The following is a 25,730-nucleotide window of genomic DNA, read 5'->3' as shown; positions in this document are numbered from 1 at the left end:
TGGAGTCTGTTCTGCTATGATAATATAATGAATAAATAATAGGTTAATATATAAGTAATAAATAAGAAATAAAGTTTAGAAGCTATTCTATTCTTCTTGAGAGATTTTTTTTCCCCTCCCCTTGGAAAGCAGTAAAATCTACGGAGAAGAGGCTGTGGAGGCTGGCATTTTCTTAAATTTTAGTTGTATAACAAACAAAATCCACCTAAAAATAAAACATGCACACATCACAAAAGATAGTAAACTTACTTTTTTGATTATTGACTTTTCTTTGCATGACTGCAAAACATTCCTTGTAACAATTTTGTTGGCTGGTTGGTTTTCTTGCTGTTATTCCCAACATTAGAGCAGTAGGTCCTATGTTGGTGAACTATTTATGCTATTTTAATTCATTAAAAAAAAACTGCCTTATTTTCTCTCTTGTGTTTGTAATGTTATAATATGAGCTATTAATTTAACCACATATTTTATAAATTTTCTCATTCTAGTAATATGTAATGAGTGCCTGTTCTGTCAGGATATTATTTCATAGGTTCTGTAGAGACTATAAAGATGAACAAAATATTAATTCTTTGAGGCACTGCAGATTCAGGGGTTTTTGGTGGTAGGATAAAAATATCCTGATTAATGCACATTATTGTCTCTTTCAGAATTCCAGCTTTCATTTATGAGGTAGTTGTAGAGAAGTCAGTGGTAATGTAGAAGAGAATTTTACTGTTACCTGATTGGGGTTGAATACATGAGCCTCATTTTTCTTACTTAGCATTCAAATCCAGTCTGCTGAACGCTTGGGCATTCCTTTTACTCTCAGGAACTCGACGTTTTGGGCTTTCCCTTCCTCTTTGGAGCTTGACTCAGGTCTTATCTTTATTGAATTACGGTAGAATTTTGAATCATTATTATGCTGATAACTAAAACAGAATTTCAAGGGTTTCTTACCATATTAAGTATCCAGAATTATATGTATATAGTTTTCAGAGTATTCAAAAGTATTTCAAGCATTCAAAACTATTTTTTATATATATATATATATATATTTGCATACCCAATTTTCATTTTATTTAACCAGTATGCAAATAATGATCTGATCCTTCATTTTTACCAAACAGTCCAAAGGAGTTAGGTCTGGGTTTATTTTTATTTAAAACAGATTGTTATTTTAAAAGTGAGGTGTGGTGACATGTGTGGATACTTTTCAGATCTTTCATGTAAGAAAATCCTTCCACACATCTAGCCATATTCTTATGGTGCGAAGCTTACTATTTTGGAGACTAGTTTTAGGAAAGATTATATAGCTAGTAGAAGCAAAGTAAGCAACTTCAAGCTGGAGTTATTTTTAATTTTTTCAAAGCTTTAGAAAGGACTTTTAAAGAAAATCATTGATGATCATGCTAATAATAAGAATAGCTTTTATTTGATTCATTTCTATGTATCAGGCATGGTATTAAGCATTTAAAAAATTGTTTTACATATGTGAAAAATATTGTTGCCATTCTCATTTTAAAGTTGGGGAAACTGAGGATTAAGGAAGAAAAAGAATTTGCCCAAGTTTAATGCACTCGTAGGTAGCAGAGGTAGATTTGACTTCTCAAGGGCTGACGACTCTCAAGAGCCTGATCACAAGTCTCTACCTCTTTAGAGCCAGACAGGTTTATTGCTTTGGATCCTTTTGGTTTGGTAGCTTGTGTCTCTGTCCTTTATTTGCCTCTCATTTCATTTAGTACCATGAGTGAAATCAGGAAGATATCTAAAGAAGTCCTTGATAATCAATTGTAAAACACATTATGTTTCAAGAACACACTTGAGATCTGTTCTTGTATATATACATAATCTAGTTCTAGTTGTATGTTATGGGCTCGTTGATTTAAGTTTGCTGAAGTTGCGGGGCCTATGACAAAGCACTTTCTTCCTCATATCACGACTGTTTTCTGACTTGCAGGTTTTAAATGCACAGAGAGCAGGATACAAAGCAGCCATAGTTCACAATGTTGATTCTGATGACCTCATTAGCATGGGATCCAACGACAGTAAGTACAGGTATCACTTTTCTTCTCTCCTGTTTGACCAATCATTCGAAACTAAAACTTACCAGAATTTCTTTTCTTTTTTGTTTAAAAAGCAAAATTTCTTCTCCATCAGAAAGATAATTTCCAATTTATAATCCTCTTGGGATAAGTTTGTTCACAATATAAGTGGAATTGACTTGTTCTTTGCTGAAGTTTGTCGCTGTTGTTTTTTAACCTATGTGTTTTATTTTATAGGATGTATTGATATTTTGGTAAAAAACCAAAGGAAAGCCAAAGCTTTAAATAAAGATAAGCATATTGAGTTAAGGATGCCATAGGAGAATTTTTGTGATTTATTTAGAGATTCACAACGTTAAATTTTAGGATATGCAGAAATACTAAGTAGCTACTGTATTCTTATGGAATTTCAAAGCCACATACTTGTGCTCTCTTAATGCCAGTTGGTTATTATTACTCCCTTAACATATATTGGCATGCCTGTAGCTTTCCATTCAAAATGGGAATGTCTTTCCTTATTCTTTACTAAATATTAGCTCGTAGGGAAAATGAGCCAATTTTAATGAAATAACTGGCTTTAATCAGACTGATTTTTAAGCTATATCCTTTCACTTACTTTAATGTTAAAGGTGTCTTTTTATGTTAATGAGACTACTTTTGGACTCCACCAAAGGATGGGGCTGGTTGCTAGGAGAACTAACCAGGTGATTAGAAGGTTGGAACTTTCAGTCACACCCCCTGACCTCAGTGGCCAGTGGTTTAATCAGTCATGCCTATGTAATGAAGCCTCTGTAAAAACCTGAAAGGACAGGTTCAGAGAGCTTTTGGGTTGGTGGAAGCGTGGAGATGCTGGGAAAGTTGCACTCCTGGAGAGACCATGGAACCTCTGCACCCCTTCCCATACACCTTGCCCTATACATCTCTTTCATCTGGTTGTTCCTGAATTATATCCTTTTATAACAAACTGGTAATCTAGTAAATAAAATGTTTCTTTGAGTTCTGTGAGCTGCTTTCGCAAATTAATTGAACCCATGGAGTAAGGGTTGTTGGAACCTCCAGTCCATAGCTGGTGGGTGGGTCAGAAGCACAGGTAACAGCTTGGACTTGTGGCTGGTGTCTGAAGTGGGGGATGGGGATTCTTGTGAGACCGAACCCTTACCCTGTGGAATCTGATGCTATATCTCCAGGTAGACAATGTCAGAATTGAGTTGAGTTGTTTGATGGTGTGGGAAGATCCACACACACATTGGCAATTGGGTTCAGAGCCCAGAATACACTAAATAAATACACTGCCAACATTCAGGATTAAATATTTTGTTTTTGTTTTCCTTTTAGTATATAACAATAATACCTCTTGTTATTAAGTTGAATTGAGTCATATATGCAAGAAAGAGTTTGCAGCAAAGAGCAGCCCTAAAGCTATGGACTGATATACTCCATTGGAATGTATTTAGGACTTTAAATAACTGCATCCTCAATAGGAAATATTTTGGATTCCTTGACCAAAAAAATCTTTTTATAACATGAGACAGTATTTTTTGTTGTTGTTGAGTTGAACTCTTTTCCTTCTTACCCCTAATTTAATCTGGGGCAAAATTACAATATATAAAAAGTAAAACTTAGCGATAAGTCCATTAGTTTCTTTATATTTTAAATTATTATTTTAATCTTCTAGCTGATTAAATCATAACTGTAGAATGCATGAAGTACCCTTAAGAGGTTCTAGCATTTCACAAAAGGTTTGATAACCACTGTTTAGGAATTAGAGGACTTGATGAAGGGATTTTACTTATCAAATAAACTAGTACTGTTTTACTACAGATTTGACACAGTTGTCTTCTCTTCCTTTAATCACCTCCCATAAAAAACAATTATTATCCTACACAGTACCTCTCAGGCTAGTCACTTTTGTGACCTGTATACATTACTGGCAAAACAGAAAGTGTACACACTCTGAAAATAGGCCTGAATTCAAATGTGAGCTCCTACTTGTTTTGAATGTATAATTTTGAGCAAGTTACCTACTCTGTGTGTGTTTTGCTGAAGGCCTGGGCCTAGGTTTTAGCAACCCTCAAGACCTTCTCAGGGGTTCTGGGTTGAATACAATGATTAGTATTTGTAAACTATTTACTCTTTTGACACGCTTTTAATAAAAAATTTGCAAGATGAAAGTGTCAGTTCCCCTTAACACCTGTTTTGTCTTTGTACTAAAACCTTTTTGTGATTATCATATCAGTTCCTAAGGAAAGTGTGCTAAATATTAGAAGTAGCACATGACCATATAATCCTGTTGTTGCTATGGAAATGTTCCAACTGAGTTATTATATTTCAAAGATTGTTCAGAATTTTGGTTCTTGACTTCATTGCTTGGATTACTTTCCATGACATTTTGCTCTGTCCTTGAGTGTGTATGTGTTTGAACATTCATATATCCAACATGTTGTAAAGATCTTTACCATTTTCATCTTTGCTGTTACTTGGTAGAGGAAAGGAAAGCACAGATTTATTAAAAGAAGCATGTATCTATCGCTCTTTTTTAGGCTTAGATCATAGCCACATGTGTTCCCCTAAGAGCAGAGGTTCTAATATCTGGACACAAAAGGAAGTTTTAAAGGCCTCTTGCCAACATTTCACACAGGAATGTATCTGTTTCTTATTTCAGCTAGGACATAGGATGGATTAGCTCAGTGAGTCAATCACAATTGTCATCTTCAGGAGGCAGCAGCAGAATGTGGTGGGGAAGAATACAAGCTTCAAGACCAGGAAATGTGGGTTTATTCCAAGTTAGTTGATATATGAACTGACCTGTGCTGCTGGAAAAGTTACTAACCTTTCCAGGCCCTTTATTTTCATCTGTAAAAGTGTGAATAATTTTAATTTTTATTTGACCTGACGAAGTTTTGAAGATCATATGAAAGAAGGTATATGAGAAAACCCATGCCATAGCAGAGTGGAAGGAATCTACATTAGGAGTCTCAGCCTCAAGTTTGGGTCTAGGCTGTGCAAATTTCTAGCTGTATAAATAGGGCAAGTTACCAGTATGGGTTTGTTTCTTCTCCTTTTTTCCTTGCTTTCTGCCTTCAACAAATATTTTTTGACAGGCTACTCTGCATCAAGCAGTCTTTTAGGCATCATGACTACAGCAGGAAATGATACAGTTTTAAGGCTTTGCTCATACTTTTCATTGAGGTAGCAGAATGCAGTAGTTAAAGAGTATGGTTTCTGAGTATTGCCTTACAAGGTTTGAATCCCAGCTCCACCACTTACCAGCTATGTGACCTTGGGAACATTACCTAACATCTCTATGCCTCACTTTTCTGATATGTTAAATGGGGATGATAATAGTACTCAACTCACTGGTTTGTTGCTTATGACATACAAAACATCTAGAAGACTGCCTGGTTCTTAGTAATTATTTAATGGTTATTTAGCTGCTATTATTATTGCTGCCGTTATTATTATTGTTATTATTGCATTCTAGGGTGGAAGAGAGGAAATGAACAGATAATCAAAGAGGTATGGTATATGTCAAGTAGTGGTAAGTGCTATGAAGAAAAACATGCCAGGTTAAAGGGATTCATAGTGACAGGGATGAGAGGAGGATAGCTATTCTAGATAGGGTGATCAGAGAAGGTTGCTATGAGGCTTTGACATTTGAGCATAGGTCTAAAGTGAGAGGCTGAGCCATGCATATTTTTGGAGGAGGATATTCCGAGGAAAGGGAACGGCAGGCAAATGCAAATGCTCAAAGATAAAGCATACTTGGTGTTTTCAAGGTGTGGCAGAAAATCACAGTGGCTGGAGTAGAATGAACAAGGGAGAGAGAGAGTTGCAGGGGATGAAGTTGGAGAGGGAGCCAGGGACTAGATCATGTTGGGTCTTGTGGGACTTTGGGATTTGTTTTACATGGGTTTTAAGCAGAGGTGTGAGGTGATCTGACAGATTTTAAAGGATCACTTTGGTTGTTCTTTGGAGAATAGACTGAAGGTGAGAGATGGGCAAGAGTGCCAACTGAGAGACCAGTTAGAACATCGGTGCAGCAGCCGGGCAAGAGGCGGTGGCAGTTTGGAGTATTAGCGGTGACTGTGATGGGAAGTGATAGGATTATGGATATATTTTGAGGTTGATAGGGTTTGATATAAGGAATAAAAGAAGGGGAGGAGACAAGGAAAACTCCAAGATGTTTAACTTGAGAAACTAGGTGAATAGTTAGTTACAGAGATGAGAAAGAGCAGAAGTAGAACTGATTAATGGAAAAGAGATAGTGAGGATTCCGTTTGAGAAACATTAAGGTTGAAACATCTGCTAGACAGTCAAATGGGAAAACTGAACCGGCAGTTGGACATGTGCGTCTGGAGAGGTTGGGGCTGGCTGCTTCAATTATAATCTGTCTGTGATACGATAATACTACTTGGCACACATACTTCACAGAGTTGTTTTGTGGATCAGAATTAAGATTTCATGTTTTTAAAGTATTTTGTGAACTAAAACATTTGGTTTTGTTTTCAGTAGATAACTGATGTTGCAGAGTTTCCAGGATGGCTGTTTATATTTGTGTACTCATTTCCCCCTTCTTAATCTTCTGACTAAAGTGAGGAGCTTTTAACATCTCATTAGATATCATAACTCAGGGAAGTTATGTTGCTTCCAGTAATTCTAAGCCAGTAGTTACAAGCCAAAAATTCCTCCTCGAGTTTATCAGAGTTTCATGAAAGGGTAAAGCATTTTACAAAGGGTATACAATTCCAAGTTTTAATTATCAAATAAATTAAAATTTAAACTTATGTGAAAGAGAAAGATCTCTTAGCATGACAGAAAATATCTCCCTAAAATATATATGGTTATATAACAGTACCTCTGTAGCTATTAAAAATTATGAGGTAGATGTTTATTTATTGACATGACAGGATATCTGAGGTATACCATTGAGTGGAAAAAGCCTATACTTTTTCCCCATTATTAGATGATCCCATTAATACAAAAATTTAAATATTTATTGATCTTAGTAATATAAAGATAGTGATTAAGTGTTCCTCTGCTAACCACTTTCGTTCCTTCCCTCTTAGGGTTTATATGATATGGGCATGTGTGTGTGTGAGAGAGAGACAGAAAGAGAGAGAACGTACGGAATGAATGATTTTATTTGCATATATCCAAACAATCTGAAAACGAAAAAAAAAAATGTACTAAGGATACCAAGATTTTAAAACTTTAAAACTTGTCTTTATAAGAATTAAAGAAAAATACGTTAGTGGTTGCCGAAGTTGTGGTGAGGGTTGACTATAAAGGGGCATGAGGGAATTTGGAGGGATGATAAAACATTTTTTTATCTTGATCGTGGTGGTGCTCACATAATTGTATGCATTTGTCGAAACTTAAAGAACTGTTTATATTGCTTGAAATGAAAGCCTTGTCTTTGGGTGGGAAGGATTATGGCTGTGTTCTGTTCTTCTTTACTTGTATCCACCCCCCCCTTTTAAATAAATAATTAATATACATTTTTTAAAGAAATGTAGAACAAAGTTGTTGCAAAAAATGTAACAAAAGCAGGCAAATGGACTTCCTCTAAAGCCAAATCTGTTAAAATAACTCGCAGTTAAAAATATGGCTGCTTTTTCTACAGGAAGAGTAAGATGATTTTTTTTATTTCTCGAGTACTGGGTAATTTTTGCAAAGTTCTTTTTTTGTTGGCATTTGATTTTAGTTTTTTTTTTTACCATAGATGTAAAAGTAAACTTTCGTAGGACACAAATCAAAACACAATGCTTTATCATGAACTCCAGGCTTAGGAGGAAGTAGAAATTTACCCAGCTTCCCTATCCTGTGCCCTTTCGGAACTGTCAGCCCTTCACTCTGTAAAGCCTTAGATGTGTGGTGTCATTTTTCAGACTGTTGTAAAATGGTCTTTTCTTACATTCTTTGGCTTACACCTCTCGTGGGAATGGGTATGTAAACAAAAAGCTTTTTTCACTTTTTCATTTAGGAATTAAGTTATGAGTGGAAAAAACACTTTACATTTCTTCCTCTTCTTCCTTTTCTAATAGTTAATTATGTTTGTAGAGGAATAAATCAAATAAATCAAATGGAAATAATCAAAATAGGAGTTATATTTCAATCTCAGGACTATTGAGGTAGTGCGGTAATGTTATATGCAAAATGTTAGCTTTTGTTATTGTAAATGTAATAATGTTTCTCAGCCATTTTGATGATGGTATAAATGTGCAATCTGGAAAATCAACTAATAGATAATTCAAGTTGATTGTAATTATTTCCAGTTGTATTTGCTGTTATTATGAAGAAGGTTAAGTTGATTTTACACTAAGTATGGGCTTTGAAGAATAATTTTATTATTGTTTTATACAGTTGAGGTACTAAAGAAAATTGACATTCCATCTGTCTTTATTGGCGAATCATCAGCTAATTCCCTGAAAGATGAGTTCACGTATGAAAAAGGGTAAGTAATGGATATAAGAAATAATCATGTAGCTAAAAATTATTGTCTTTATTAGGGTAGAATTATATAAGATTAGTTGTAATCAAAGTTCTGTTTTAGAATGTACTCTATCGTGCTAAATTATATCTTCTTATGTCATGATTTTAAGACTTACTGTATTGTACTGTTTGTTCTGTGTAGGATTGCATATTGCAAATACATTTATGCTAGAGGGATTAAGCCACCCATGTTACTAAAAAGATAAAAAAAACTTTCACTTTTATAGTTTAATCAAACTATTGGTATTTAGAAGCAATGTGATTTACTTTCTTTTTTTCGGCTGTGTTGGGTCTTAGCTGCAGCACGCAGGATCTTTCGTTGGGGCGTGTGGGCTCTGTAGTTGCGGCACGTGGCCTTATTTGCCCTGCAGCATGTGGGATCTTAGTTCCCCGACCAGGGATCAAACCCGCATCTGTCCCCTGCATTGGAAGGCAGATTGTTAACCACTGGACCATCAGGGAAGTCCCTGATTTACATTTATATGATACTTTTCATTAAGACATGTTTGTATTTTATTAAAAAGAAATGTTATTTTATAAACAAAGAATCCAAAACACAGTGTGTTAAGTGACTAACTTTTACAAACACAGAAAGTTTGTTTTCAAGTTTAAAAAGTTTGATTTGGAATTAGAAATTTCTTATGGAATATCTCCCCCAAATCTCATTACCATGGTAACAAATAGACTGAAACTAACTTAAGGCACAACTGTCTTATCTTATATAGAAATAGTGCAATTAAATTAACACTTCAGAGCTTCTTCCATGAAACAGCTCCCCAAAACATAGTGGACAGGAACAGCCTTTTGACTAAGAGGAACAATAACAACAGTATTAATAATAAAAGCAGTAGTAGTTATTGAGGAATTAGCAAGTGCCAGGCACTCATGAAACGAGGCCTTTACATTTATAATTCTCACAACAACCCTCTAGAGGTTATTATTATCTCTTACTATCTGCATTTGCCAAAAGAGGAAACTGGCACAGTGAAATGGAATTCTAATTATTTAGGGGGGAAGAAATCCAGGAATATTTGAGTTTGGATATGAATAAAAGAAAGAGAGGGAAAGATTTTTTGTTTATGATTTTTGTCATTTTCCCTATACAGTTTTGATATTTAAAATACTGTTCACATATTCTGCGCTCAGAAAATTTTTATTAAGTTAGGGAATATAATTTTGGATGTTGTATTAAAAATAGTTAGGCAAGATGGTATTTTGTCAGCCATATTTATGTAGTTAATGGGAGGTGGAGAACTACTACTTGCTTTTACCTCAGTATTATTGCTTCATTTAGAAAATGTCTGTATATTTTAATATGTATTTTAAAGAGTCTTTTTTTGTTTTTAATGGTAAAGTCATATCTTTTTACATTAAAAAAGTAATACATACCTGCTGGTAAAATGTGGAAAAATTCAGAAATATAAAGCATTTAAACAAAAGTCCCTATGATGCTATTCTCTAACAACAGCTACTATTTTTTAAAAAGCTTTTAATTTTTTTTCTGCATGTTTGAATACTGACATTAATTAGGGATAATGTGCTCGTAAAATAGTACCATACAATACTTAGTATTTTGTAACATACTTTATTTACTTAATATTAAGACCCTTCCCGTGTTAATGCAAGGCCGCAAAATCCCTTATCCCAACTGTTGGGGACAGATGTAACATGGAATTTTAACATTTTCAGATTTTTAAGTTATGTAACATCCAAATAGGATTTGAGGCAGCATCCCATAATCACATTACATATATATCTGCAATAAATGTATGAGTATTTTATCATGTCAGTTAGGTTCAGGTTGACTAGCAAATGAATTGCAAACATTACTTTTTAAAGCTTTTTAGGTTTCAGAATTGTGCTTAAGGGATTGTGGACCTGTTCATACTGATTTGCCTCATCCATCTGCTGGCTGGCTGGCTGGTTGGTCTGCCTGCCTGCCTACCTACCTACCCATTAATTTATTCTACTGTTTAAAAGTAGGGAGGTGAGTAGAATGAATCTGATCCTTCAGTTTCAGAATTATCAACTCATGGCCAATTTTGTTTGGACTGTCCGCTCTGAAGCGCCACCCGCCACTTTTCTTCCCCACACCGTGATTATTTTAAAGCAAGTACTATATATCCTATCATCTCAACTGTAAATATCTCAGAATATATCACTAGAAGATAGGTTATATATAAAAAATATAATGATATTATCATTATTTTACCTTTTATTTTTAAAGTAAACATTAATTCAATATCAACCCATATTTCAGTCTTTAGATTTGTTTCTGAGCAAATCAGGGCATGTGATCACCCTATTTTTAATCCATACACTTGCTATGACTCTTTTTTTTTCCTAGTCATTTATTTATTGAAGCAACAGGGTCATTTGTCCTGTACAGTTTTTACCACAGTCCAAACTTTCCTGACTGCATCCTTGGTGTATTGCCTAGAGTATTCCTTTGTTATTTATTTTCCCTGTAAATTGCTCATTAGACCTAGAGGTTTGTTCAAATTCAAGTGTGCTTGGGGGGCCAGGAGGATAGGTGAGGCAAGAGTAATTTATGTGTGTTATTATGTATTTCCATCAGGAGACATAATATTTGGTTCTCTCTTTGCGAGGGCAGCAATCATTAATGATCATTGTCTAGATCCATTTAGCTCTTTAGGATTTGCAAGTAATCTAATTTTATAATTCCTTCTTCATTTATTAGCTGAAATACTTCTATAAAGAGGACTCACACCTTATCAATTATTTGATTACCTTGATGTACAGTCTGTTTAGGAAAGATAGGATAAACATTTGATTCTTTCCCTTTATTTACTGTTTTTAAAATGATTTGGTTTGCTAGCATCTTCCAAAGATGATTGAATATATATATTTAAAGTATTTTTTTTTTGAATTTTATTTATTTTTTTATACAGCAGGTTCTTATTAGTTATCCATTTTATACATATTAGTGTATATATGTCAATCCCCATCTCCCAATTCATGATGGGGGTTGCATAACAAAACAGACAAGGCAAGACCTCCTGTGTCAACAGAGGGGTTGGGAAATTAGAGATTACTGTTACTGTTAGATTATTATTGAAGTTAGAGTTTAGGCCTAACACCTGGTTTGAAAGTAACCTGGGAACTCATGCAAAGGAGAATGAGACACTATTTCCTAGGTTGCTTAGGACTCTGCTTCAATGATGGAGTCTTAGCTGCAGAGCACATGGAATGTACTATATTGAGGGGTGGACATGGAGGTAGTATGGGAAGATTCTTACTAAAAGCTGTTTAAATATCTCCTCCTTCAAGTACAGATTGATCTGGGGTTAGGACAGGGATGAGTCTGCAGCCTCAGCTGTGGGAAACTGGGCAGAGGGAATAGAAATAAAGCTGGGAGACTGATATTCTGTTGTAGTTCTCCACCCTGTATCATCGTCGTCACCACCTTCACCATTAGCAATTTGGTTAAGAAAACGCAGTAAACTATAAACTGTCTCGTTTATATAGCCTGCTATATCTCAAACCATTTTAGTTTACTGTCAAGATACACTGTGAAGATCTTTAAAGGGTCTGCAGTTGATAGACGGCTCTAAGTATCTTAAAAGCTCAGTGTCCGTATCTCTATCTATATATAGTTTAATCTGGCTTCTAAACCCTAACAGTGTTAATTTATAGCAGTTTGGTGGAAGTAGTTAGGGAGGTTGCAGAGGATCAGCATCTCATTGAAAGGCTCTTCTACTTAAAAGTGGCACCATTCGTTACTGTAACTCAGCCGTGGCCCTGGGGCAGTTTCAGAGGGTTTGTACCAAGAACAGGGACGTTGTTTACAGAGCTGGCCTCATGCTGGAAGAGATGGTATCAAATAGAGCAGCCCAGGCTTGCTTTTCTCTTTTTTATACTGATGATATATCAGTCACTTCAGTATTTTATATAAAGTTACAAAAATGCATATAAGTCTTTTGTCATTCTGCTGGAAAGTGAAGTAAAAAGCTACTTTTAGCAATGTTAGCAGTTTTTGGAAAATATTTAAATTATTGGGGGAAATTCCTGGTATTTCGTTTTTTTGTTCTTCTTTTTGTTAAAGATTGATGGAGCTCTTTGGATGTGAATAAAATTGTTAATAGCATGAAGACTTAAAAATTGCTTGGGAATAGAAATAATTTGTTTTCATGTTATTTTTCTTGAGTACTAGGGCATCCTAAGCATTTCTACATGGGGGAAGGAGTCAACTTGTTTTCATTTCCTTTTACGTTGAGAAGTTTTGTTTTGCATTTAACCCTTGTGTTATGAAGTACCTGGAGTCGCTACTTAAAAAACCAGCCAGCAGTGGGTAACGAAGTAGTGTTGCTAGCACCATACTAGTTGAGTTGCACAGGAATATTATGGAGAAATCAGTCATCTCACTGACCATTACACAGACCCTTCCCTAGACTGAGGGTATTTTCTATTGCAGGATTTTGCTGCCATGTAAAATTTGCTCACGCAACACAGATAGTGTGCTTATTCTGTTCCATTTCATTTCATGAGTCCCGGTGAATTTTTATAATAGCAGTATTGTATGGTTAATAACCATATAACCGTATTAACCATGGTTAGTAACAGAGGAGAATAAATCCTGTGGTACTCTCTACCCCCCTGTCCCCGCACGCAACATACACATTTTTGTAGGTTTTTTTTTTCATTCAAGCTGTGGAGAAGGTTGAGAAGAGAGAAGCTACAACTCCTGTGAATTCTGTTGCCGGTTCTTTCATTCCATATCTCACAGATGAATGTGGAGTACAGGGGTTATATCTGTTGTACTTGGTACAACAAGCTCATGTGACGCATAAAGGGAACAGGGAGTATATTTTCGTCAGTAGTGGCTCCAGAGATTTTTTTCACGGGAGGAACTGATGAACAGTGATTTGGTTGGGGAGGGGGTTCTTGCTGGCATGCTGCCCGAGGCACTGCCATTATTTAAATGCTGATTTTGCATGTAAAATATGCTAACTTTTACTCAGGTTACTAAATTCAGTAAAGACGTGTTTCCAGGATGGACACAGTAAGTATTGATTGGCTGATTTCCTCTACCCAGTCTAAAAGTTTCTTTTAATTATATAGGCAAATTATTTTGGCCGGTATGTAAACTTGACTTAACATTGGAAAAAGCATCCCTTAAATTATTAGAAATCATATGTTAGAAAATGAGATGTGTCTAGTGGATTGAATTGTAATGTCTAAATGCCTTTTTAAAATATTTTTGTTTTCAATTAATATCATAATTTGGCAACTTTTAATACTTCCCAACTATTAATTTTTCTTTTCTTCCAGGGGCCACATTATCTTAGTTCCAGAATTTAGCCTTCCTCTGGAATACTACTTAATCCCCTTCCTTATCATAGTGGGCATCTGTCTCATCTTGATAGTCATTTTCATGGTAGGTAAAATAATTTTAAATACTTTTTAAAAAATAGTATGAATGGCTCTAAAACACACTGTATAGAAGACTTACATAAAAGAGTACGTATTGTATGAGTCTATTTATATGACCGGTTCTGGAAAAGGCAAAGATAATCTGGGTAGAAAAAAAATCAAAACAGTGATTGCTTTGGGGGGCTAGAGAGGGATGGGGAATTTACTCAGAAGGGTATAAGGGAATTTCCTGGGGAGTGAGAGTCACGTTCTGTATCTTGAGAGACGTTTGGGTTGCGCAATGTCCGAATCACCAAATTCATACTTAAATTTTGTGCATTTCATTGTATGTAAATTTTACATAAAAAGAAAAAAAGAACTAATAAAAAAATGGTAAACTCTTAAGTAATGAGTTTATATGCTGAAGTATTTGAGGGGAAGTATACTGATATCTGCAACTTACTTTGAAATGCATTGTAAAAATTAAAGAGAAAAAGATGTATTGATGGGTAAACAGTGGGATTCTCTTAGGGTTTATAGAAGAGGTTTCTAGAGGCTACATGGTGTGTGATATCAAAACAAACTGAATGCAGAAGCAGATATGAGAATCCCTCTGTATTCTATTAAGATAGATATTAAAAGAGATTTACAAAGATATGAAACAATCCCATTATTGTCTCTAACTTTTTTATTTTTCATAGAGTATTTATATTAACATCCAGTGAGTTTATTATTGTATTGAATTCATAGATTAAAGATTAAACACTGTTTTTGAAATAGTTAGTCTTCCTATGATGTTGTGGTCTTTCTTTTGTTTTGGTTTTTCATATACATCAGTTCAATAATTTTTTTCTGTAAACATTTTGCATGTATTTTGTTAGACCTTTTTGGAATTTCATTTTCTAATTGGTTATTACTAGGGTATAAGAACATTGTTGATTTTTTGAAATAAACTTTTAATTTTGGAATAGTGTTAAGATTTACAGAGAAATTGCAAAGAAGAGAGTTCCTGTATATTCCTTACCTAGTTGCCCCCATTGTTAACATTTTACTTTACCATGATATATTTGTCAAAACTAAGAAACTGACAGTGGTAACATTACTATTACTAAAATCCAGACTGGATAGATTTTACGTTTTTCCATTAATGTTTTCTTTCTGTTCCAGGACCCAGTCCAGGTTACCACATTGTTTTAAATTATCATGTATTCCCAGTCTCCTCTGATCTCTGAACAGTTTCTTAATCTCTCCTTGTTTTTCATGACCTTGACAGCCTTGAAGAGTCTTGGCCAGGTATCCTGTAGAATGTCCCTTAATCTGATATTTTTCTTATGATTAGACTGGGTTGGTTATAGGTTTTTAAAAGGAGTATCAGCAAAGTCAAGTGCCCTTCTCATCCTAACATGCCAGGGGGGTACATGATATTTGCATGACATCACCGATGATGATAACCTTCATCCCTTGGTTTAGGTGATGTTTGCCAGGTTTTTCCACTCTAAAGTTAATATTTTTTCTCTTTCTCTATTCTATTCTTCCTTTGGAAGTGAGGCACTAAGTATAGCCTGTCCTAAAAGTGGGGAGGGGCAGGAATTAAGCTCCACTTCCTGGGAGTAGGGAAGTATTTACATTTATTATTTAGAATTCTTTTGTAAGAAAGATTTGTCTCTTCTTGGCATTTATTTGTTCAGTCATTTATTTATATTAGTTTGTACCCTGTATATTTATTTTATACTTTGGGTAATAATCCAATACTACATTATTTTTGTTGTTTAAATTGTTTGAGCTTTGGCGATTGGGAGCTCTGCAGGCTGGGTCTTGGGTCCCTTTGATTCGACCCATCCTTTTGTTTTGTAAGTACTTCTTTAGTGTTTGGTACTATAAGAAACTCCAGGCTCATTGTTTATTTTTCTGCCCCAGCCCTGGAATCAGATATTTCTCCAAGGAGCTCTGCTTTTTTTAATTGAAGAGTAGTATTTAGAGACCAACATTTGGACACTGGACATTATTGATTTTTATATATTAATCTTATCTCTGCAAACTTACTGAGTTCTCCTATTCTGGTAATTTGAATTTGTTGATTCTCCTGGGTTTTCAGTGTAGAAGCAAGGATGGACAGTTAGAACAACAAACAACAAGCAAAAAGTACCCTTGGCAAATTAAAAGTAAATACCCTTAAGCCAATAAAGATTAATGACTAAAAACTTAAAATGAACATCATAAAATACTGAATTATTAGAAGCCTTTCCATGAAAGTCAGGAACAAAAAACAAAGGATGCCTGTTGTACCTCCTGTTTAACGTTGTGCTATATTTTCTGGTAAAACAAAAAAAATGGTATAAGAATTAGAGATAAACTAAATTTTTATTTGCCTTTTTTCTTTTGAAATAATGAACGGGTACTGCATTATATGTCTTTTTTTCTATCTGTTGTAATAATCATTGTTTTTTCTTTTACTCTATTGTTATGCTGGATTACATGAATTTGTTTTGTAAATTCTAAAAATCCTTGTATTTTGGGTATAAACTCTCTTTGATTATGATATATGAAGTTTGTCTTTGCATTTTGGGTTATTCAAATTTCTCTAATATGATCTGCCAGTTTTACACTTGGACATAGGTGCAAAAATCCTAAATAAAATATTAGCAATCTGAATGTCCAGGTAAGGGGAAAATTTTAGTTTTATGGGACTAGAATAATCTTGACATCAAAACTAGACAATCCCTTGAGCACTGTTGGTAGGAATGTTAAATGGAGCCGTCACTATAGAAAACAGTACAGCAACTCTTCAAAAAAGTTAAACATAAATTTATCATGTGATCCGACAATTCCACTTCTGGGTATATACCCAAAAGAATTGAAAGCAGGGAGTCAGATATTTGTATGCTTATGTTCATAACAGCATTATTTTCAATAAGCCAAAGGTAGGAGCAACCCAATTGTCCATTGATGGATGAGTAGATAAACAAAATGTGGCATATACATACAATGGAATATTATTCAGCCTTAAAAAGGAAGGGAATTCTGACAGATGCTACAACATGGATGAATCTTGAAAACATTATGCTAACTGAAATAAACCAGTCACAAAAGGACATATACTGTATGAGTCTATTTACATGTGGTACCTAGAGTAGTCAGATTGAGACAGAAAGTAGAATGGTGGTTGCCATGGGCTGTGGAGAGGGGAGAATGGGGAATTACTGTTTAATGCGTACAGAGTTTCAGTTTTGGGACATGGAAAGAGTTTGGTGGATGGATGGTGGTGATGGTAGCACAACAACGTGAATGTACTTACTGCCACATACCTGTGTACTTAAAAATGGTTAAGATAGTAAATTTGATGTTAAACGTATATTTTACGACAGTTTAAAATAATTAGACAAGATAAAGCTAGCCCCATAAAAAAATTAAAGCTTTCTTTTATTTTCTACTATCGAAAATAGTTTTTTTTAATGAAATTGGGATTATCGTTTACTTGAATTTCTGGTGAAGGTTGCCTGTAAAATCATCTAGATCTGCTGATCTTTTTCATAATTACTTGGACGTATAAATGCTTGTCTACTTCATCATACTAAATTATATTTCGAAGAAATTGTCTATTTTGACTGTTTTCAAGTATTGTATAAAGTGATTTATATATTCAAATAACAATTTAAAGAGAATTCCTACTATATGTGGGATGAGTTCTATTTATTCATATCCATCCATGCCTTGCACAATGTTGTCAGAAGTTTATCTTGAGGAACCAAGATGGCGGAGTAAAAGGACGTGTTCTCCTTCTTGCGAGAACACCAGAATCACAACTAGCTGCGGGACAATCATCAACAGGAAGACACTGGAACTCACCAAAAAACATACCCCACATCCAAAGACAAAGGAGAAGCCACAATAAGACGGTAGGAGGGGCACAATCACAGTAAAATCAAATCCCGTAACTGCTGGGTGGGTGACTCACAGACTGCAGAACACTTATACCACAGAAGTCCACCCACTGAGGTGAAGGTTCTGAGCCCCACGTCAGGCTTCCCAACCTGGGGGTCGGCAATGGGAGGAGGAATTCCTAGAGAATCAGACTTTGAAGCCTAGTGGGATTTGATTGCAGGACTTTGACAGGACTGGGGGAAACAGAGATTTCACTCCTGGAGGGCACACACAAAGTAGTGTGCGCATCGGGACCCAGGGGAAGGAGCAGTGACCCGAGGGGAGACTTAACCAGACCTACCTGCTAGTGTTGGAGGGTCTCCTGCAGAGGCGGGGGGTGGCTGTGGCTCACTGTGGGGACAAGGACACTGGTAGCAGAAGTTCTGGGAAGTACTCCTTGGCATGAGCCCTCCCAGAGTCTCTCATTAGCCCCACCAAAGAGCCCAGGTGGGCTCCAGTGTTGGGTTGCCTCAGGCCAAACAACCAACAGGGAGGGAACTCAGCTCCACCCATCAGCAGTCAAGCAGATTGAAGTTTTACTGAGCTCTGCCCACCAGAGCAACACCCAGCTCTACCCACCACCAGTCCTCCCATCAGGAGACTTGCACAAGCCTCTTAGATAGCCTCATCCACCAGAGGGAAGACAGCAGAAGCAAGAAGAACTACAGTCCTGCAGTCTGTGGAACAAAAACCACATTCACAGAAAGATAGACAAGATGAAAAGGCAGAGGGCTATGTACCAGATGAAGGAACAAGATGAAACCGCAGAAAAACAACTAAATGAAGTGGAGATAGGCAGCCTTCCAGAAAAAGAATTCAGAATAATGATAGTGAAGATGATCCAGGACCTCGGAAAAAGAATGGAGGCAAAGATCGAGAAGATGCAAGAAATGTTTAACAAAGACCTAGAACAATTAAAGAACAAACAAACAGAGATGAACAATACAATAACTGAAATGAAAACTACACTAGAAGGAATCAATAGCAGAATAACTGAGGCAGAAGAACGGATAAGTGACCTGGAAGACAGAATGGTGGAATTCACTGCTGCAGAACAGACTAAAGAAAAAAGAATGAAAAGAAATGAAGACAGCCTAAGAGACCTCTGGGACAACATTAAAAGCAACAACATTCTCATTATAGGGGTCCCAGAAGGAGAGGAGAGAGAGAAAGGACCCGAGAAAATATTTGAAGAGATTATAGTCAAAAACTTCCCTAACATGGGAAAGGAAATAGCCACCCAAGTCCAGGAAGCTCAGAGAGTCCGATACAGGATAAACCCAAGGAGAAACACTCCGAGACACATAGTAATCAAACTGGCAAAAAGTAAAGGCAAAGAAAAATTATTGAAAGCAGCAAGGGAAAAATGACAAATAACATACAAGGGAAATCCCATAAGGTTAACAGCTGATTTCTCAGCAGAAACTATAAGCCAGTAGGGAGTGGCATGATAAACTTAAAGTGATGAAAGGGAAGAACCTACAACCAAGATTACTCTACCCTTCACGGATCTCATTCAGATTCGATGGAGAAATCAAAAGCTTTACAGACAAGCAAAAGCAAAGAGAATTTAGCACCACCAAACCAGCTCTACAACAAATGCTAAAGGAACTTCTCTAAGTGGGAAACACAAGACAAGAAAAGGACCTACAAAAACAAACCCAAAACAAGAAAATGGTCATAGGAACATACGTATCGATAATTACCTTAAACGTGAATGCATTAAATGCTCCAACCAAAAGACACAGGCTTGCTGAATGGATACAAAAACAAGACCTATTATGTATGCTGTCTAAAAGAGACCCACGTCAGACCTAGGGACACATACAGACTGAAAATGAGGTGATGGAAAAAATATATTCCATGCACATGGAAATCAAAAGAAAGCTGGAGTAGCAATACTCATATCAGATAAAAAAGACTTTAAAATAAACAATGCTACAAGAGACAAGGAAGGACACTGCATAATGATCAAGGGATCAATCCAAGAAGAAGATATAACAATGATAAATTTATATGCACCCAACATAGGAGGACCTTAATACGTAAGGCAACTACTAACAGCTCTAAAAGAGGAAATCGACAGTAACACAGTAATAGTGGGGGACTTTAACACCTCACTTACACCAATGGACAGATCATCCAAAATGAAAATAAATAAGGAAATAGAAGCTTTAAATGACACAACAGACCAGATAGAGTTAATTGATATTTATAGGACATTCCATCCAAAAACAGCAGATTACACTTTCTTTTCAAGTGCGCACAGAACATTCTCCAGGATAGACCACATCTTGGGTCACAAATCAAGCCTCAGTAAATTTAAGAAAATTGAAATCATATCAAGCATCTTTTCTGACCACAACACTATGAGATTAGAAATGAATTACAGTGAGAAAAACATAAAAAAAACACAAGCACATGGAGGCTAAACAATACGTCAATAAATAAACAAGAGATCACTGAAGAAATCAAAGAGGAAGTCAGAAAATACCTAGGGACAAATGACAATGAAAACATGACGATCCAAAACCTATGGGATGCAGCAAAAGCAGTTCTAAGAGGGAAGTTTACAGCTATACAAGCCTACCTCAAGAAACAAGAAAAGTCTCCAACAATCTAATCTTGCACCTAAAGGAACTAGAGAAAGAACAAACAAAACCCAAAGTTAGCAGAAGGAAAGAAATCATAAAGATCAGAGCAGAAAAAAATGAAACAGAAACAAAACAGTAGCAAAGATCAATACAACTAAAAGCTGGATCTTTGAGATGATAAACAAAATTAATAAACCATTAGCCAGACTCATCAAGAAAAAGAGGGAGAGGACTCAAATCAATAAAATTAGAAATGAAAAAGGATAAGTTACAACAGGCACTGAAGAAATACAAAGCATCCTAAGAGACTACTGCAAGCAATTCTGTGCCAATAAAATGGACAACCTGGAAGATATGGACAAATTCTTAGAAAGGTATAACCTTCCAAGACTGAACCAGGAAGGAAGAGAAAATATGAACAGATCAGTCACAAGTAATGAAATTGAAACTGTGATTAAAAATCTTCCAACAAACAAAAATCCAGGACCAGATGGCTTCACAGGTGAATTCTATCGAACATTTAGAGAAGAGCTAACACCCATCCTTCTCAAACTCTTCCAAAAAATTACAGAGGAAGGAACACTCCCAAACTCATTCTATGAGGCCACCATCACCCTGATACCAATACCAGACAAAGATACTACAAAAAAAGAAAACTACAGACCAGTATCACTCATGAATATAGATGCAAAAATCCTCAACAAAATACTAGCAAACATTATCCAACAACACATTAAAAGCATCATACACCATGATCAAGTGGGATTTAACCTAGGGATGCAAGGATTCTTCAATATATGCAAATCAATCAATGTGATACATGATATTAACAAATTGAAGAATAAAAACCATATGATCATCTCAGTAGATGCAGAAAAAGCTTTTGACAAAATTCAACACCGATTTATCATAAAAACTCTCCAGAGAGTGGGCATAGAGGGAGCCTACCTCAACATAATAAAGGCTATATACAACAAACCCACAGCAAATATCATTCTCAGTGGTGAAAAACTGAAAGCATTTCCTCTAAGATCCGGAACAAGACAAGGATGTCCACTCTCACCACTATTATTCAACATAGTTTTGGAAGTCCTAGCCACAGCAATCAGAGAAGAAAAAGAAGCAAAAGGAACACAAATTGGAAAAGAAGATGTAAAACTGTCACTGTTTGCAGGTGACATGATACTATACATAGAGAATCCTAAAGATGCCACCAGAAAACTACTAGAGCTAATCAATGAATCTGGTAAAGTTGCAGGACACAAAATTAATTCACAGAAATATCTTGCATTCTTATACACTAATGATGAAAAATCTGAAAGAGAAATTAAGGAAACACTCCCATTTACCATTGCAACAAAAAGAAAAAAATACCTAGGAATAAACCTACCTAGGGAGACAAAAGACCTGTATGCAGAAAACTATAAGACACTGTTGAAAGAAATTAAAGATGATACCAACAGATGGAGAGAGATACCATGTTGTTGGATTGGAAGAATCAATATTGTGAAAGTGACTATACTACCCAAAGCAATCTACAGATTCAATGCAATCCCTATCAAATTACCAATGGCATTTTTTATGGAACTAGAACAAAACTCTTAAAATTTGTATGGAGACACAAAAGACCCAAAATAGCCAAAGCAGTACTGGAAAAAAACGGAGCTGGAGGAATCAGACTCCCTGACTTCAGACTATACTACAAAGCTGCAGTAATCAAGACAATACCATACTGGCACAAAAACAGAAACATAGATCAATGGAACAAGATAAAAAGCCCAGAGATAAACCCACGAACCTATGGTCAACTAATCTATGACAGAGGAGGCAAGGATATACAATGGAGAATAGACAGCCTCTTCAATAATGGTGCTGGGAAAACTGGACAGCTACATGTAAAAGAATGAAATTAGAACACTCTCTAACACCATACACAAAAATAAACTCAAAATGGATTCGAGACCTAAATGTAAGACCAGACACTCTAAAACTCTTAGAGGAAAACATAGGAAGGAAACTCTTTGACATAAATCACAGCAAGATATTTTTTGATCCACCTCCTAGGGTAATAGAAATAAAAACAAAGATAAACAAATGGGACCTAATGAAACTTCAAAGCTTTTGCACAGCAAAGGAAGCCGTAAACAAGACGAAAAGACAACCCTCAGAATGGGAGAAAATATTTGCAAACGAATCAACGGACAAAGGATTAATCTCCAAAATATATAAACAGCTCATGCAGCTCAATATTAAAAAAACAAACAACCCAATCCAAAAATGGGCAGAAGAGCTAAGTAGAAAATCTCCAGAGAAGACATAAGATGGCCAAGAAGCACATGAAAAGCTCAACATCACTAATCATTAGAGAAATGCAAATCAAAACTACAGTGAGGTATCACCTCACACCAGTTAGAATGGGCGTCATCAGAAAATCTACAAACAACAAATGCTGGAGAGGGTGTGGAGAAAAGGGAACTCTCTTGCAGTGTTGCTGGGAATGTAAATTGATACAGTCACTATGGAGAACAGTATGGAGGTTTCTTAAAAAACTGAAAATAGAATTACCATATGATCCAGCAGTCCCACTACTGGGCATATATCCAGAGAAAACCATAATTCAAAAAGACACATGCACCCCAATGTTCATTGCAGCACTATTTACAATAGCCAGGTTATGGAAGTAACCTAAATGCACCTTGACATATGAATGGACAAAGAAGTTGTGGATAAATGGATAAAGAAGTTACTCAGCCATAAAAAGGAACGAAACTGAGTCATTTGTTGAGACATGGATGGATCTAGAGACTGTCATACAGAGTGAAGTAAGTCAGAAAGAGAAAGACAAATATCGTATATTAACGCATGTATGTGGAACCTAGAAAAATGGTACAGATGAACTGGTTTTCAGGGCAGAGGTTGAGCAACAGATGTAGAGAACAAATGTATGGACACCAAGGGGGGAAAGCCACGGGGCAGTGGGGATTGTGGTGTGATGAATTGGGCAATTGAGATTGACATGTATACACTGATGTGTATAAAATTGATGACTAGTAAGAACCTGCTGTATAAAAATAAAATAAAATAAAATTCAAAAAATAAAGTTTGTCTTTCAGAGAAGTGGACTTTGAGATTTTCTTTTTTTTCTTTCATTCAACAAATATTTATTCTGCACCTCTGAACCTAGGCACTGCTCTAGGGTGTTAAGTTTCCTCAGTGAACAAAATGGGGAAACATCCCTGATGTCAAGTATTTTACATTCCAGTGGGACTTATATTCTAATGTATTTACTCTCCTTTTTAATCTATCTCATGAATTTCTGCTCTTGGCAGTATTATTTTCTTTCATCTACTTGTTTTGGATACGATGCTTTTCTTTTTCTAGCTTAATCAGCTAAATACTCATTTTTCTTTATAGTGTATGCCTTTAGGTTATAAATTTCTCTTTAACAATCACTTTAGCTGTATGTAACTCATTACTTTTGATAAGGAATATTTTTATTTTAATTTGGTTTAAATTGAGAAAATTTTTTTCACTGTTATATGGGATATTTCTTTACCACTTTTGATGTATCCATCCATGTGAATGGGAAACTCAGTTACTAATACTCCTAGCCCTTCCCTACTCTTCTACTCAGTTGGTCTTAGGAGAGATGAAGTACCTTATCTGTGTGGTACATTTGGGAAGAATAAATTAGGGCATGCTGGCTCAGCTTCATCTTTCTCTTGAGGTGAACCTGTCTTCAGCTCCTCCAGGGCTGGTTCTGCAGTTCTAGGGGAGGGTGAGGGAAAGGCCTACGCCATTCCTGGTTGTCTTTGTCTATATCTGGGTGGGTAAGGCAGTCTAATTCAGTGGTTAAGGAGAAGGTTCTGTTTCTTTCTTCACCGAGTTAGGTGCTCCACCTGCTTCCATCTGCCAGTTCATGATCTTATTTTCAAGTTATTTAGAATCCAGGTGGTGAAGAGACATGGTAATTGTGGTTAAATTTTGTAAACATTCCCCACCATATATGTGAAAAGAATTGTGGGGTCCAAAGTTTTATATATGTCCATTAGTTTGAGCTTGGGTATTTGTCTTGTCCAGTCTTTTTTTTCTTTCTTTTATATTATTTTAAAGACACTTTTATTGAGATATAATTCACATAATATAAAATTGACCCATTTAAATGATATAGTTCAGTGGTTTTTAGTATATTCACAGAACTGTTCAATTGCAATTGTCCATGGTTTTTCGCACTCCTCTGTTTTCTAAAGCAGTGCTGTGCAATAGAACGATGTTGTGAGCCACATTTACTGTAATTTAAAGTTTTCTGGTAGCCAAATTAAAAACGGTAAAAGGAAATATTTTGGTGAGATTAACTTAAATACTGTATTTATTTAACTTAATAAATCTAAAATGTATTTCAACATTCAGTTAATATAAATAATTATAAAATATGTTTTATTCTTTTTGTACTAAGTCTTTGCAAACTGGTGTGTATTTTATACTTTTACAGCAAATCTCAATTGAGACCAGCCGCATTTCAAGTGCTCAGTAGCTACATGTATATAATGGCTACCATATTGGGCATCATAGGTCTGTGGTCTTTATTTTTTTTTTTTTTGGTCTGCTTGATCTAGAAATTACTGAGCTTGTGAATTTGTGTATTTCTCCCATAATTTTGTTATTTTTTAGGTGAAGTGTCCTTTTTATCATTGTGATAACTATTTCCTAATGATTTTTGTCTAATATCCTGTTTTACTTTATATGCCAACTTTTACTTAGTACTGTCATGATATAATTTTATCTATCCCTGTATTTTTTACCTTTACTTTTGTCTTAATGTGTCATTAAGTTTTAATCTTGTGTGTTGTGAATGGTTGGAATTTTTTCTTTATCCAATATGATATACTCTTTTAAAAAAAAACTGGTGAATTTACCCCATTTGCATTTTTGTGATTTGGACTAATTTCTATTGTTTACTTTTTATTCTATTTTTTTTTCTACTATACAGATTTGGATTACTCAACTTTTTTTCTCTTTCTGTCTCCCTTTCTCCCTTTTTCCTACTAGTTTGAAAGCTTATATTGTTTTTTTCTAGTGGTTACTATTAAATTTTTAAAATAAACATCTACTGATTAATATATTAATAAACTGCACATTTAAATTGTACAGTTTGGTAAGTTTTAACATACGTATGTATACCTGAGAAACCACCACCGCAATTAAGATAATAAAATATCGGATCAGCTCAAAAAGTTTCCTCATACTCTGTGATAATCACTCCCTTTCACCTCTTCCAAATTTTTCCTTCATGTCTCCCCCCACACCATTGCTGGGCAACCACAGC

At 35.5% G+C, this 25,730-nt stretch overlaps 1 protein-coding gene across 4 annotated transcripts in view; it reads left to right on the top strand.

Annotated features, from left to right (window-relative positions):
* Positions 1-25,730, top strand: part of RNF13 (ring finger protein 13) — a 132,440-nt gene that overhangs the window by 82,005 nt on the left and 24,705 nt on the right. For 3 of the 4 annotated variants that reach the window (XM_067737515.1, XM_067737517.1, XM_067737516.1), the window contains 3 exons: positions 1,940-2,027; positions 8,388-8,478; positions 13,809-13,914. In XM_067737515.1, the coding sequence (XP_067593616.1) occupies positions 1,940-2,027; positions 8,388-8,478; positions 13,809-13,914 (285 nt within the window). Of the gene's footprint in view, positions 1-1,939; positions 2,038-8,387; positions 8,479-13,808; positions 13,915-25,730 lie in introns of all 4 variants that reach the window. The other variant, XM_067737518.1, reaches the window with a different exon arrangement.

The sequence above is a fragment of the Pseudorca crassidens genome, chromosome 5 (genome assembly GCF_039906515.1).
Source record: "Pseudorca crassidens isolate mPseCra1 chromosome 5, mPseCra1.hap1, whole genome shotgun sequence".
Taxonomy (NCBI): Eukaryota; Metazoa; Chordata; class Mammalia; order Artiodactyla; family Delphinidae; genus Pseudorca; species Pseudorca crassidens.
The sequence above is the reverse complement of the archived record's forward strand: the minus strand, read 5'-3'. Positions and strand labels throughout refer to the sequence as shown.